The sequence below is a fragment of the Mastigoproctus giganteus genome, chromosome 12 (genome assembly GCF_048544385.1).
Source record: "Mastigoproctus giganteus isolate SK-2022 chromosome 12, ASM4854438v1, whole genome shotgun sequence".
NCBI lineage: Eukaryota > Metazoa > Arthropoda > Arachnida > Uropygi > Thelyphonidae > Mastigoproctus > Mastigoproctus giganteus.
In genome coordinates this window covers 113925742-113940710 of record NC_143586.1, presented here as the reverse complement: position 1 = coordinate 113940710, position 14969 = coordinate 113925742, and the positions used below count along the sequence as shown (strand labels likewise).

Genomic DNA, 14969 nt, shown 5'->3' with positions numbered 1-14969 from the left:
CCTTTTACCACAGCCCACGACCGAACACATAAATTAATATTAAACTACAGTGGATTCCGGTTAATTGGGGCAGTCGCTTATTTGGGGCAAAATATGAAGAACTGAAACAAAACAAATATTTAGCTTGAATTTGTGCCGCTTATTTGAGCCAACTCGTCGCTTAATTGGGGCATGAAGGTTGTGATTGAACAACAAAGTATATTTGGATGGTGCACACAAACATCTAAATATAGATTATTGAACAATAAACTAATTCAGACGGCTCGTAACAAAGAGATCATGCAGGCAGCAGCCGAGTCAGTTATTGCAAAGTCGTGCTGTAGAGTGATTGTTTTACGTTTATTCTGTGTCGTGGTAATCGGATTCTGAATACATTTTGCTTCTAGTTGTTTAGGATCATACTAGGTACATATGTATACATCTTGTTAGTTACAACAGATTAAAATCTGTACCAAACAGTGCACTGATTTTGGTCCCCCCCCTGCCTTTTTTTCAGTACATTTAAGACCCCTGTCAAGATGGCATGTAAAGACTTGTCCCTTTCAGAAAATAATCACTATTCTTGACAAGATAAAAAGTCAACCTCCTAATCAGTCATCGTCAGATAGCGGAGATAATAAAGGTGCCAAAATCTGCAATTTCACAACTGCTACAGCAATAATAAAAACTTAGAGAGGAGTGGACATTGCATGTGGGTTTAAAGAAAACATCACATAAGAGAAAGAGGGAAGGCAAAGATCCAGATGCCGAGGTTACTTTGAATCAATGGTTTTCTACTGTATCTAAACGAGGTATACGTGTAAGCGGCACTATGCTATAAACCAAGTCAGAACAGTTGGCCAAAAAGCTAGGTCACATAAATTTCAAAGCGATGGATGGTTGGTTGTTGCGATGAAAATATAGATATGACATTAGTTACAAAAAAGCGCATGGCAAGAAGGACATTGCCGATGTTACGAGCGCTGAGCAATGGAAATCTGAAAAACTGCCAGAGTTGCTTAAAAATTCAGTGGAGATGACATTTACAACACTGATGAAAGAGGCCTGTATTATTGTGCTATGTCGGAAGGTTCCCTGAGCTATCAACACATAACACTGTCCAGTTCGAAGAAAGCAATGGATCGTGAAACAGTGTTGTGCTGCTCAAACATATCAGGAAATGATAAACTCAAACTTTTGGTTATTGGTAAAACTGCTAAACCTCGTTGTTAGAATTACATACAAGTTGCTTACAATAGGCTGTTTTCCAGTTTTGTATTATGCCAATAAGAAGGCGTGGATGACCATATATATTTTTATGCAATTAGCATTAGCATTAGTAGAGGCATTTGATGCAAGAAAGCAAGCTTATGCAGCATCAGCCAAAAAAAATAAAATAAAATAAAATAACCACTTCCACTTCACCCCTCTGTTCGTTTGAAATACCTGTCCAGCTGAGCCTTAAACTTATTTAGGTTATCAACTTCCACGACAAGGGATGAAAGTCTGTTCCACCAACCAACCAGCGATGGCAAAAGGCAAATTTCCGCACGTCTATCCTACATCTGTCTTTCCTTAATTTGAATTTATGCCCTCTCAGGTGATTATTCTAAGCAAGAGGAAGAATCCCATCAGCACTGAGCATGCTCAAACAATTCAAGGCTTTATACACCTCTATCAGATCACCTTGCTGGTGCCTCGTCTCCAGACACTGTAATTTGCAAAATTTAAGCCTTTCTTCGTAAGAGCACCCCATTGTTCCATTCACTACTCTTGTTGCCCTTCTCTGTACTCGTTCCAGCAGCTCTACATCCTTCTTGAAATGAGGCCTCCATGCCTGTATACAGTACTCTAGGTGGGGTCTGACCATTGCCTTATACAAGGGAATAATCACCTCCTTATCCCTGCTAGAAAAATTCCTATATATCATTGACAATACAAACTGAGCTACTGATGCAGCCCGTCTGCACTGCTCAGAAAACTTCATATCTGCCTGCACAACCACCCCCAGGTCCTTTTCATTCTCTACCACTGTCAGTGTAGTACCACAGAGTTGATACATTGCTCTGGAGTTGCTGTTTCCCATATGTAGTACTTTACATTTGTCAATGTTAAACTTCATTTGCCACCTCTCAGCCCATCTGCTCAACCTTTCCAGATCCTATTACAGCAGCATACGGTCAGTAGTGTCCTTGACAACCCTGCCAACCTTTGTATCGTCTGCAAACTTGGACATTAAGCTTGATATACCATCATCAATATCATTTATAAATACAGAAAACAACAATGGACCCAATACTGAACCCTGAGGGACCCCACTAATAACATTAGTCCACGATGAGCAGTGTCCATTGATTACCGCTCTGTCTTCTCCCCCCTCAACCACCCCTTTATCCAGAGCAGCAATTCGCCTCCAATGCCACACTGCTCCAATTTGTGCAGCAGTCTTCCATGTGCAACAGTATCAAAAGCCTTTCTAAGATCCAAGTATATAATATCAAAGTTATTCCCTGCATCCAGTTCTTTCGTGACTGCATCACAGTATCCAATCAAATTGGTCAGGCAAGACTTCCCCTTAACAAAACCATGCTGTGTCCGAGCATTTGGATGGTGCACTAGATGATCCTGCAGTGCTTCTTTAACCAGTGCCTCCATTAATTTTCCGGGAACAAAAGTTGTCGATAATTACTTGTGTCAGCCTTTGATCCTCCTTTGTGAATTGGGGTCACATTTGCACATCTCCAGTCCGTGGGTACCTCCACTGAGTCCAAGGAAGCTCTCATAATTATGGCTAAGGGTTTGCTTACTTCCTTTGCTGCCTCCTTTAATATAACTGGATAGATCCCATCCACCCCAGGTGCCTATCTTGTGTTTATCTTCAACAATTTCTCCTCAAATTTACTCTCAGAGATTACAAGATTCTCTAGCTTACTGCCAGAGTTGAATACACCTCTGGCATTCCCCTCACTGAATGACTCCTCATGTGTGAATGTCGATGCAAAATATTCATTTAGTTTGTTAGCTACCTGAGCAGGATCATCAACAGTTCAGCCATCGAGATCAAGTGGACCAATCTGATTAATCCCCTTCCTTCTAGAGTTTACATAAGTAAAGAACTCTTTGCTGTTTTTCTTTGCATCCCTTGCCAAACATAACTTGCAATCTGCCTTCGCCTGCCTAACCTCCTTTGTAACTTGGTTACAGATCAACTTGTATCTATCATAGGCTTCTGTGTCACGTGTTAATTTGTATGTATCCCATGCATTTTTCTTCTCTGCCATATGTCTCATTAGTTCATCTGACATCCATTTAGGTCTAAACCTTGAACAATATTTCTTAGTTGGTATGTAAAGCCTAGTAGCTTCCAAGTTAAGTTCTTTGAATGCTTCCCATTTTGAGTTTGCTGTTGGTAACATCATCAGTTGGTCCCACTGTATAGAATTTAAATACCGTCTCAGTCCATTGTGGTCGCCTTTACGAAAGCAATAACTCTTCCCTTTAGCCCTGATGGTAGTTACCTCTTTGAGTAAATCCCACTTCAGCACACTGTGCTCACTGCCACCTAGTGGTTCATTTATCTGCAGATTCTTAATGCATGAAGAATCACTACTGATAATCAAATCAAGAGTATTACTCCCTCTAATTGCCTCCCGAACATGCTGAGGTAGAAAACAATCATCCAATAAATCCACAAAAGCCCTGCTAGTGTGTGAGTGACCAGCCCCCAAATTCCAGTCAATATCTGGGAAATTAAAATCCATCATAATAAGACTCACTGATTTACTGGCCCACTCTATTTCCCTGTACAGTTTCTTATTATACTCATCAGAGTCATTAGGCCTATAGCACACTCGTACTCTCAATTTTGATCTCCCAATGCTTATGTCACACCAAACTGACTCGACACAGCACTGTCCAGCGATGTTGTCTGGCTTCACTTCCTTAGATTTTATGTATTTCTTAACTAATAGCATAACCCCTCCTCCCTTCCTATCCTGTCTATCCTTTCTGTAAATATTGTACTCCCCAAATTCCAGTTCTACATTCCTTATATCTGTTTGACACCACGTCTCTGAAATCCCGACAATATCTGCCTTTGATGTTTTGAGCAATACCTCGAATTCATCGAACTTATTTACCAAACTCCTAGCATTGGTGGTTTTTTTTTTTTTTTTTTTTTTAATGAAAACCCCAAACACGAAAGGTATCAAAACCTATAGTACTTAGTACCGTGTATGGGTTGAAGGAGAAGTATGGGGGGGGGGGGGGGGTGCCAGAAACTTTGCTCTAGAGACTAAACATGGGTTTCACCACTTCAAGCCTCCAATAAGCAAAGTGGTGGTATTTCACCGGTTGATGAAAGTCATCTACCACCTTGACGTACACGCAAGTATACGTGCACCTGTTCTTTTTCTTAGCTACCCTAACACAACCCATGTGTTTACTTGTACCCCAATGATTCCCAGCAGTCACTGAAATATCCTGCATCTTATTTTCCAGGGTGTGGCTCATTCCAATAGAAGCAGTGCAAGAATGACTTTCACCTCTGCCAGTGGCTACTGTTAATCTATTAGTCCTTGTATCCCCCCCAATCTAGCAGTTTTCCGACCCACCTAACACTGCCTCGATAGCATCAGCAAACATTCTTGCACCCTTTCTATTTAAGTGTATCCCATCCCTGTAGAAGCAGTCTCTCCTGTTAACAAGTACAGACCAAGCTGTAAAAAATTCTACCCCTTGAGCCTTACACAATCTTTCTAGGGCCGAACTGATCGACAGGGCTCTCGTCATATACTCCCTCCTATCGTTTCTGGGCAGAATTGCAGACACTTTCAAATTCAACCCTAATTCTTGGCTTTTTTTCAACAGTGACCTGTATTTGTTAAGTAATTTTGCCGATCTCCTACTCTTAATATCATAAGTGCCAACGTGTACAACTATATCACCTTTTGTGCCCTTAAAAGATGATATCCGCTCTACAAAGTCATCAAACTTTGCCCCTGGCAAACATACCCTATATCTAATGAACTGGGATGCGGAACTGAAACTGAAGTCCAGAAAAATTCTGTTGATATTGGACAACTGCATGGCACACTCTAATGTAGCTGGTTTAAAAAAATATTGAACTGAAATTTTTAACCCCTAACACTACATCCCTGATACAGCCTATGGACATGAGGGGAATGCCAGAGGTGTATTCAACTCTGGCAGTAAGCTAGAGAATCTTGTAATAACTGAGAGTAAAGTGGAGGAGAAATTGTTGAAGATAAATACAAGAAAGACACGTGAGGTGGATGGGATCTATCCAGTTATATTAAAGTAGGCAGCAAAGGAAGTAAGCAAACCCTTAGCCATAATTATGAGAGCTTCCTTGGACTCAGGGGAAGTACCCATGGACTGGAGATGTGCAAATGTGACCCCAATTCATTAAGGAGGATCAAAGGGCAACACAAGTAATTATAGACCTGTTAGTTTAACTTCTGTTCCCGGAAAATTAATGGAGGCACTGGTTAAAGAAGCACTGCAGGATCATCTAGACAAGACTTCAGTTATAGCTAAGACACAGCATGGTTTTGTTAAGGGGAAGTCTTGCCTGACCAATTTGATTGGATACTATGATGCAGTCACAAAAGAACTGGATGTAGGGAATAACTTTGATATTATATACTTGGATCTTAGAAAGGCTTTTGATACTGTTGCACATGGAAGACTGCTGCACAAATTGGAGCAGTGCAGCATTGGAGGTAAATTGCTGCTATGGATAAAGGGGTGTTTGAGGGGGAGAAGACAGAGAGTGGTAATCAATGGACACTGCTCATCGTGGATTAATGTTATTAGTGGAGTCCCTCAGGGCTCAGTGTTGGGTCCATTATTGTTTTCTGTATTTATAAATGATATTGATGATGGTATATCAAGCTTAATGTCCAAGTTTGCAGATGATACGAAGGTTGGCAGGGTTGTCAAGGACACTATGCTACTGCAACAGGATCTGGAAAGGTTGAGCAGATGGGCTGAGAGGTGGCAAATGAAGTTTAACATTGACAAATATAAAGTACAGTAATACCCCGACTTACGCTACCCCGACTTACGCGAACTCGGAGTTACGCGGTTCTTGATTTTTTCGTTTGGCAACGCTGCCGCCCACTATCTTCAAGGTCGTTTTTCATATGTTATCGATACACGGTGCGACGGCGGAGAATGAGAGCGAAAGATGAACAAAATTCAACTTTGCTGCTTTTATGTTTTTTATATCACTGAAGGGAAAAACACATTTCACCATAATAACATAAAAACCAACACAATTCCAGCTATCGGTATAATCGCAAATGCAATTAGATCAAGTTTACTACCAGTTTATAACAGATTTCACTAGCAGAAACGCAACTGGATTTTTATTGTTTTATGGTAGTAACCCCTAGAAATGTGAGGTGTTAATAGTGTATCTCTGCCTTTATGGTGTTGTTTATTCAGTTGCTACATGCGCGCAGCTTTGTTTATGCGTATCAAGTGTGCCTCCTCGTTTTGTAATTGCGCTTTATTTCCTAAAAATGAGTAAAATACTTAATTAAAAGGTGTGAAAAGGAAGCGTCCTGGTGAAGACACTGCAGATTCAGAGAGAAAAAGAAAAGCAATTATCGATAAACAGAGGCGGACTGGATCAAAAATTCTTACCCGGGAAAATTTATAGTGGCCTCATACTATGGTTTATGGCCAAAATCACAATGGCCCACCGGGGTTTCCCCGGTAAGGCTTATGGCCAGTCCGCCTCTGTCGATAGAGAAAAAATATGAAATTGTGAAACGCTTTGAGTGAAATGAAAGACCATGTGATATTGCACGTGCTACAGGCCTAAATGAAGCAACGGCGAAAAGCACATGACAATTGCAAACTTGACAGGTTGAAAATTGAAAAGGGCTCAATTGTAAAGGGCTTAAAAATTTTAGAAAACAGACTCCAACGAAGAATGCGTTATAGCTACAAAGCAAGGAATAAAAAAATTATTAGCTTGCTACGAAGAAATTCTGCGTGAAAAAAAGGCGCTGTGTCGTCAGACGAATTTGTTAGATTTTATGAAGCCATCGACATCGAAATAACTTTTTAACGTAAGTCATTTGTTTTTTTAATACATATTTTGTATTAATATGTATAAAGAACTGCAATTTTATTAATATTTTTCTTCTAAACTAGTGTTTTTGTTAGTCCTTGGTCCCAATTAAGCAAAATTTATATGTATTTATATGCAAAGTTGTACCCCGACTTACGCGAATTCGACTTACGCGATTTTCGTCGGACCCACCTATCGCGTAACTTCGGGGTATTACTGTACTACATATGGGAAACAGTAACCCCAGATCAACGTATCAACTCTGTGGTACTACACTGACAGTGGTAGAGAATGAAAGGGACCTGGGGGTGGTTGTGCAGGCAGATATGAAGTTTTCTGAGCAGTGCAGACGAGCTGCAAGAGTAGCTCATGGCGTACTGTCGATGATATATAGGAATTTTTCTAGCAGGGATAAGGAGGTGATTATTCCCTTGTATAAGGCAATGGTCAGGCCACACCTAGAATACTGTATACAGGTCTGGAGGCCTCATTTCAAGAAGGATGTAGAGATGCTGGAACGAGTATAGAGAAGGGCAACAAGATTAGTGAATGGAACAAAGGGGTGCTCTTATGAAGAAAGCTTAAGTTTTGCAAATTACAGTGTCTGGAGACTAGGCACCAGCGAGGTGATCTGATAGTGTATAAAGCCTTTAATGGTTTGAGCATGCTCAATGCTGATGGGATTCTTCCTCTTGCTCAGAATAATCACCTGAGAGGGCATAAATTCAAATTGAGGAAAGAGAGATGTAGGATAGATGTGAGGAAATTTGCCTTTAGCCAGCAGGTGGTTGGTTTGTGGAACAGACTTCCATCCCTTGTCGTGGAGGTTTATAGCCTAAATAAGTTTAAAGCTCAGCTGGACAGGTATTTCAAACGAACAGAGGGGTGAAGTGGAAGTGGTTATTTTTTTATTTATTTATTTTATTTTATTTTTTTTTTTTTGGCTGATGCTGCATAAGCTTGCTTTCTTGCATCAAATGCCTCTACTAATGCTAATATAACATATCAGGAAATGATAAACTCAAACTTTTGGTTATTGGTAAAAGTGCTAAACCTCACTGTTAGAATTACATGCAAGTTGCTTACAATTGGCTGTTTGCCAGTTTTGTATTATGCCAATAAGAAGGCGTGGATGACCATATATATTTTTATGCAATAGCTAATGAACTGGGATGCGGAACTGCAACTGAAGTCCAGAAAAATTCTGTTGATATTGGACAACTGCACGGCACACTCAAATGTAGCTGGTTTAAAAAAATATTGAACTGGAATTTTTACCCCCTAACACCACATCTCTGATACAGCCTATGGACATGGGAATTATAAAAAATTTGAAGACTTATTATCGCGGAAAGCTGGTTAATCAATTGAAGCAATTGAGGAAAATCTGCTGACATCATCTTCAAAATCAATTGAAGTTGTGCAAAAGTTTGGGTTAAAAGCCATAAAATTTATCGCCGATAGCTGGCAAGGAATAAGCAGCAAAACAATTCAGAATTGTTTTGCTAAATGTGATTTCGTGACTAATTGTGATTCAGACACAATGAACTGTACAGAAAATGAAATGGCTTTGGAACTGCAACAGGTCCAAAATTATGAAGAATTTTTAACAATTGACAATAACCTTCAATGCCACAATGAAAATGAAGATTATGAGGAAACAATTATTGAACAAATTGCAGAAAAACACTCAGCGAGTGAGTAAGGATGCCAGGAAATGTATCACTGAATTGAGATGCTATTTCATGCAGGAAGGCAATGAAAGCAGTCCTTTATCAGAATTAGATACCTGCACCGACTTTGTTCAGTTGCAGTCCATAAAAAGAACACGTCAGGTTACACTTGATAATTTTTTTAAAAGTAAGAACCCTTAAGTAATGTGTAACCCTTGCTTAACACGGACATTATTCTGTACTGTATCTTAATTTTACATATGTACATTATATGTACAAACGTACATTTTTATTTGCTTTTAGCTTTAGTTATGTTTAAATAAATGTTTATAGCAATATAACTTAAATACAGTGTTTTCTTTAAATACCACATTCCCTTTATTTTATTTATATTTTTTTGCCTCAGTTAGAATGTGCTTTTCAGCTCATTAAAATTTCACTTAATTGGGCCAAAGTGATCTGTCCCAATGTGTCCCAATTAACCGGAATCAACTTTATTTTGTGGTTTACAAAAATATACCTATGTAAATCTAAGCAAAAAAAACAAAAAACCAAGCTATTATATTAGGATCGCTCGGTAATTTCTTACATATACCCATGTATATTGACTGTAAATTGCATGTGTTCTCTGGTCAATTGGCCTGGTTTGCTGGACGAAAAAACCTAGTCTGGGTGGCTGCTTGGGTGGGGGACCTTGCTATCTACACCTGAGACCGACTAACTCAGCCACAGAGTGAAAATTCTTCGTGTCGTCGATGGGATTCAAACCCAGGCCTTTTCCACAAGGTTGGGGAGGATGATGAAGATACCACTGTGCTACATGCATAAAAATTTAAATTGAAGCAGATGCATTACAGAATTTTTAGTGTGAACCACATGGAACACTTTTGTGAACACCCATCATCATCATCATCAGCCATTTTCAATCCACTGCAGGATGAAGGCCTCTCCAGCAACTTTCCAGTTCCTTCTGTTTTGAGCACTGGCCATCCATTTACTACTCAAAAACTCATGAATTTCATCTATCCATCTCCGCCTTTGTCTTCCAGGTTTTCTTCTAGCTCCTCTTGGGTACCATTCTGTTATTTTCTTAGTCCATCTGTCATCGTGTCTTCGAGCAATGTGTCCTGCCCAAGACCATTTTAGTTCTTTAGTTTTGATAAGAATGTCCTTTACTTGAGTTTGCTGCCTAATCCATGTGTTTCTCAATATAATTCGTTCCATTCTTCGCTGTGTAGTTCTTAGCTTCTCTTCCATTCTTTTGGTGAGTGCCCAAGTTTCACTTCCATAAGTCATGGTGGGGAGTATACATTGATTCATTATTTTACGTTTCAGACAAACTGGGATATTGCTCTTCAGTATGTGACTATATTTCCTGAATGCTATCCATCCAAAATTTATTCTTCTCTTGACTTCCAGCCATTTATCATTATTACAGCTAATAACTTGTCCCAGATAAGTATATGACTCCACCTTTTCAATTACTGCTCCTTCAATCATTATTTCCCTTTCCGTGGCATACTTGTTCATCATTACTTTTGTTTTAGCCATATTCATCTTTAGTCCAAAATCCTTACTAACTGTGCAGCATAACTGATTAAGATTTTCCTCTAATTCTTTGGGATCGTGGCTTATGACCACAATGTCATCTGCAAATTGTAAATGGTTTAGGTACTCTCCGTTCACATTGACTCCTTTCTGCGACCAGTCTAATCTTCTGAAAGCTTCCTCAAGGGCAGCAGTAAACAGCTTCGGAGATATTGTGTCTCCTTGTCGAACTCCTTTCTTGATTTTAAATTTGCTACTGTCTTTGTCTAGTCTAATAAAGGATGTAGCACTCTCATATATTTTCTTCAAAATCATAATATATGGAGTATCTATGCCTTGTCTTTCCAGTGCTCGAAACATTGCCTTATGCTGTATGGAGTCAAATGCCTTTTCATAATCCACAAATGCCAGGCATAATGGTGTTTTATATTCATTTGCTTTCTCCGTTAACTGTGATATTACGTGACGGTGATCCATAGTTGAGAATCCTGTCCTAAAGCCAGCTTGCTCTTTCGGTTGATTCTCATCAAGTATTCTTTCTAATCTGTTAGTAATGACCCTTGTGAACAACTTGTAGATATTGGATAACAAGCTAATTGGTCTATAATTTCCAATTTCTGATTTATCTCCTTTCTTATGCAGCAAAAGTATGATTGCATTATTCCACTGCTTAGGCATCACACCTTTTCTAATGCACTTTGTGAAGAGCCTTGCCAGTTTTTGTGTTATGTCTCTTCCTCCCAATTTTAACAACTCTACAGTAACTTCATCTTCTCCCGGGGCTTTCCGATTCTTCATTTTCTTCAATGCATGCTCTACCTCATCAGGAAGAATATCAGGTATGTCGTATGTGTTGCTACTTTGCAATCCATCTTCCCCACTGCTGGTATCATTCCCTCGCTCCTTGTATAATTCTCTATAGTAGTCTTCTGCTATTTGAATTATGCCTTCTCTGCTGTTTATAAGTACATCATCGCTATTCTTCAGTTTCAGTATCATTTGAAACACCTGTGAACACCCAGTAGTTTGCAAATCACTGGTTGTGAACTGCTGCTTTAGATGAATAAATTCAAAAATTTAAGAAACTTCAGTAAAAACTACAAAAAGGGATGGATTGGAAATTCAGAATGCAAGGTGGACCAAAAGGTTGGAGCTAGTAAGAAAAATATGCAAAATTTTTGTGGACTAATCAAATAAGTACTCGTGAAACAAAGAAAAGTGCAATGGGGATAGGATGCATGAAGAAGATGAAGAAAAATCTTGGAGAGACTGTCAAAGATATAGAATCTGGTGTTTTAATTAATTTTGGTGTTTAGTTAAAAATCTCAGAATGGGAAGAAAAACCATATCTATGATAACCAAAACTAATAAGAGCAAAATTAAAAGAGAAGGAAAAGATATTTTATAAGAATGGCATAAATATTCTGATGGTTTGCTAATTGAAAGAACTGAAAGTATCACTGAAGAAGAGGGAAAAACTGAAATGTGAGGAACTGTGAATACTATCTTAATTACTGAAGTAGAAAATGACATGGAAACCTGTAAGGGTATACGAAAAATGCTCTTGTTTATACTCCAGCATGACGCGCCCACCATGTCAAAGGAGTTTACAAAAAATCACAAAATACAAACATTTATGGTATTTAGCAATGAACCCCAGACCACTCAAACATTATGTGCTACTGGAGCACTAAAGATATTAATTGTACCAATGTATAATAAGGGAAATAACTGTGTTATTAAATAGCACAGTTATTTCCCATATAAATACTGTGCTATTAAATTTTCCCTGCATGTACATCATCAGGAATCTCTAAATGAAATAAAGAATTTTATGTGAAAAATTGGTTTTGCAAAATCAACTTATAAAAGTTTCAAGATACAAAGAAAATTTTAGATTCAAAAACTTGATTTTATATATTTAGGAATAATCTTTCATGAAGATAGAAGATTAGACAAAGGAATAAAAAAATAATAATAATAAGTAATGAAAGAAGTGCAGGAAGCCAGCTGAAATTAATGGTCTAGCTTCCTGCACAATAAATTCAGCGGCAAGCATAGGAGGAATAAGCCAAAAGACAAAATCATCCATTTAAAACATTTTTAACCAATAAATCTGAAAGCCGAGTAAGAAATAATCAAAAATTAGAATCCTCAGAAATGAGAGCTTTAAGAAAAATAAATCAAACAAACAAATGAGCAATAACAAGATCATATTACAAATGAGAATATAAGAAAAAATCTTGGGGTTACAATTATCCAATCAATGTTAAGAGAAACAAACTTAAGACAATGGAACAGGTGGGAGAGGGAAGATTTGTTGTGATATGCCACAGGGATTCTTGTCTCTGTACTCAATTGTATCCCATAGTTGTTGCAAGTTGAAAGGTTGAAGGTCTTGTTTCACCTCTTCACACAGGTAGGCTCAACTTGTGAAGAGGTGAAACATTACTAACATTACATGTGTGATCTAGTGATGAATGGACATTTGAAGCAAAAAAAAAAGGTAAGAGACCCAGAAGTAGACCAAAAGGATAGTGTATTGATGGTGTCATGCAAGCATAACAAAAGAAGAGCACTTGCTCTAGCCAAGGCTAAAAATTTCACAAGAAATGGAATGGCATGGAACCAAATAGTGAATATAGATCTGATAAATCCACTAGAATTCATCTGTACTGTAAGAATAACATTTACACTCATTGGGTATAATAGAGGCAGAACTTTTTTTAAACCCCTCTGTTTCTGGTTGATTGAACGGATACCATAAATGGTATTGGAGCAATCAGTAACAGACTTAAAGTGAAAATTACGGCATTGATAAAAAAAAAAATAATAATAATAATAAATAAAAAAATAAATAACAACTATTGGGTGTTTGATGATTAGAATTTATTATAGCCTAATGTTGTTGTAACAACAAAACCATTATAATCCATACTGGCTGATGATTTAAAAAAAAAAATGTTTTTCGCCAGAGAAAACATTCACAATGTTTTTCTATGTGAAGACACTTTTGCTACTTTTGAATTTTCTCTGCATGTACATTTTCCTCCATATTGAATAACATTCATCTTTGATTTGATACAGTTTTATTCTCTCACACACCATAAAAACTTAATTATTCTACAGTTATCAATAATGGTAGAATCCTAAAATTGAGTCAATATGTTCAAGCTTAGGCAGCATAAGGCACAATATACATACTACAACCCAGAATTACATTTAAATTTGTTTCACTGTGCATTATGCACATGCCCACAAGGGAACATCCTGACATGAATACTACTTAATATGCAAACTGACCTCAGATATGGAAATTAAGCATTCAAGAGCAGGGCCATAAAATGAAACAGGAAATGTGCATATCCCTCATTAATGAATATAAATGTTTAGTAATCTAAAAAGAATAATGCAAACACTCACCTGGGCTAAAGGCCCTTCATCTATATTACAACTTGTCCATGGATTCCAATTTTGTTGTGGAGGGGACCAAGGAACAACTCCTCCTGGATGTGGTCGAGATACTGGTTCTACTTCAAACTTATGTTCAGGCATCAGTGAGAATGGAGTAGCTGGATCCAAATCCTAGAGAATGCAATGGCAAAAATGGCATCTAATACAATATCACATTTTCTGTTATACATGTTTATTTTACAGCACATTTTAAATCAAGTTACTGCGAACAGATTCAAATATATGTTCAATGTGTTGCTAATTTCAATGCAAAAAAAAAATAGTTTCTTTTTCTTTTTTTTCTAAACTATGTAATGTGGTGTTCAGTCTCTTTTGTAAAATCATAGAATCAATCAGACTGCATTCCTGATAATTTCAAAAATGAGAATCGGGAACAGTTTTAATAGCCAGCAGTAAGTTGAAACAAGCTAGAATACCAATCCATCACCTTTATCCAAATTAGTAAGTAGTAATTACAACAAATGTATATGAAAGAGCAGAAAAATTAAGAGTGTCAATACGAAAATCAATAAATATTCTAAATATACTTGTTTCACTTATGTACTAAAAGCGCTTTTTATTTATTTATTTTTATTAATATTTTTCCCCCATCATTCTGTTCAATTCTCCAGTACTGAAAATTTGTGCGGCACCTCCGTAGCCAGGTGAGAAGGAGCAGCAGTGCGAAGCACACGCTTCTTGATTAGACCGGGGTTCGAGCCCGTCACCACCAAATACAGAGGATGCGGAAAGGTCAGGGAATGACCACCGCATATCCAGGAGCAATATAGCCTTAGTTGCTAATGCTCCTAAAAACCAAATAACAAACTGAAAATTTGTGTTCTGTGCTTATTCTGTGAGAGCTATAAGAGCAAATTTAAAGTGTTAAGCCTACCCTATAAAGAAATGAGCTAGGCAACTGAAACTATACATTTATTCATGAATAACCTTCACAAAGAGAACTACTACTCACATCTTTCTACTAACTTTATTAAACCAGTCAGAAAAAAAATTAAATTAATTAATTAAAAAATACATAAACAATGAATGAGCTTACTGTGATGACTTCAGGACAACAGCTTAATCAATAACAATAACCAATGAAACAAGAATGCAGCTGTTCAGTGTTGTTTACTAATTTAGAACAGCAATTTGTATATAAAAATATTAAGAGGACAGACAGAAAGAAAACATGAAAATCAAGCAATGTA

General features: G+C 37.7%; 1 protein-coding gene across 1 annotated transcript in view; it reads right to left on the bottom strand.

Moving 5' to 3' along the window:
- Window positions 1–14969, bottom strand: part of LOC150077352 (ATP-dependent RNA helicase A-like) — a 338077-nt gene that overhangs the window by 185895 nt on the left and 137213 nt on the right. Inside the window, 1 exon segment of the mRNA XM_090386433.1 lies at window positions 13729–13890. Within this exon segment, the coding sequence (XP_090242559.1) occupies window positions 13729–13890 (162 nt within the window).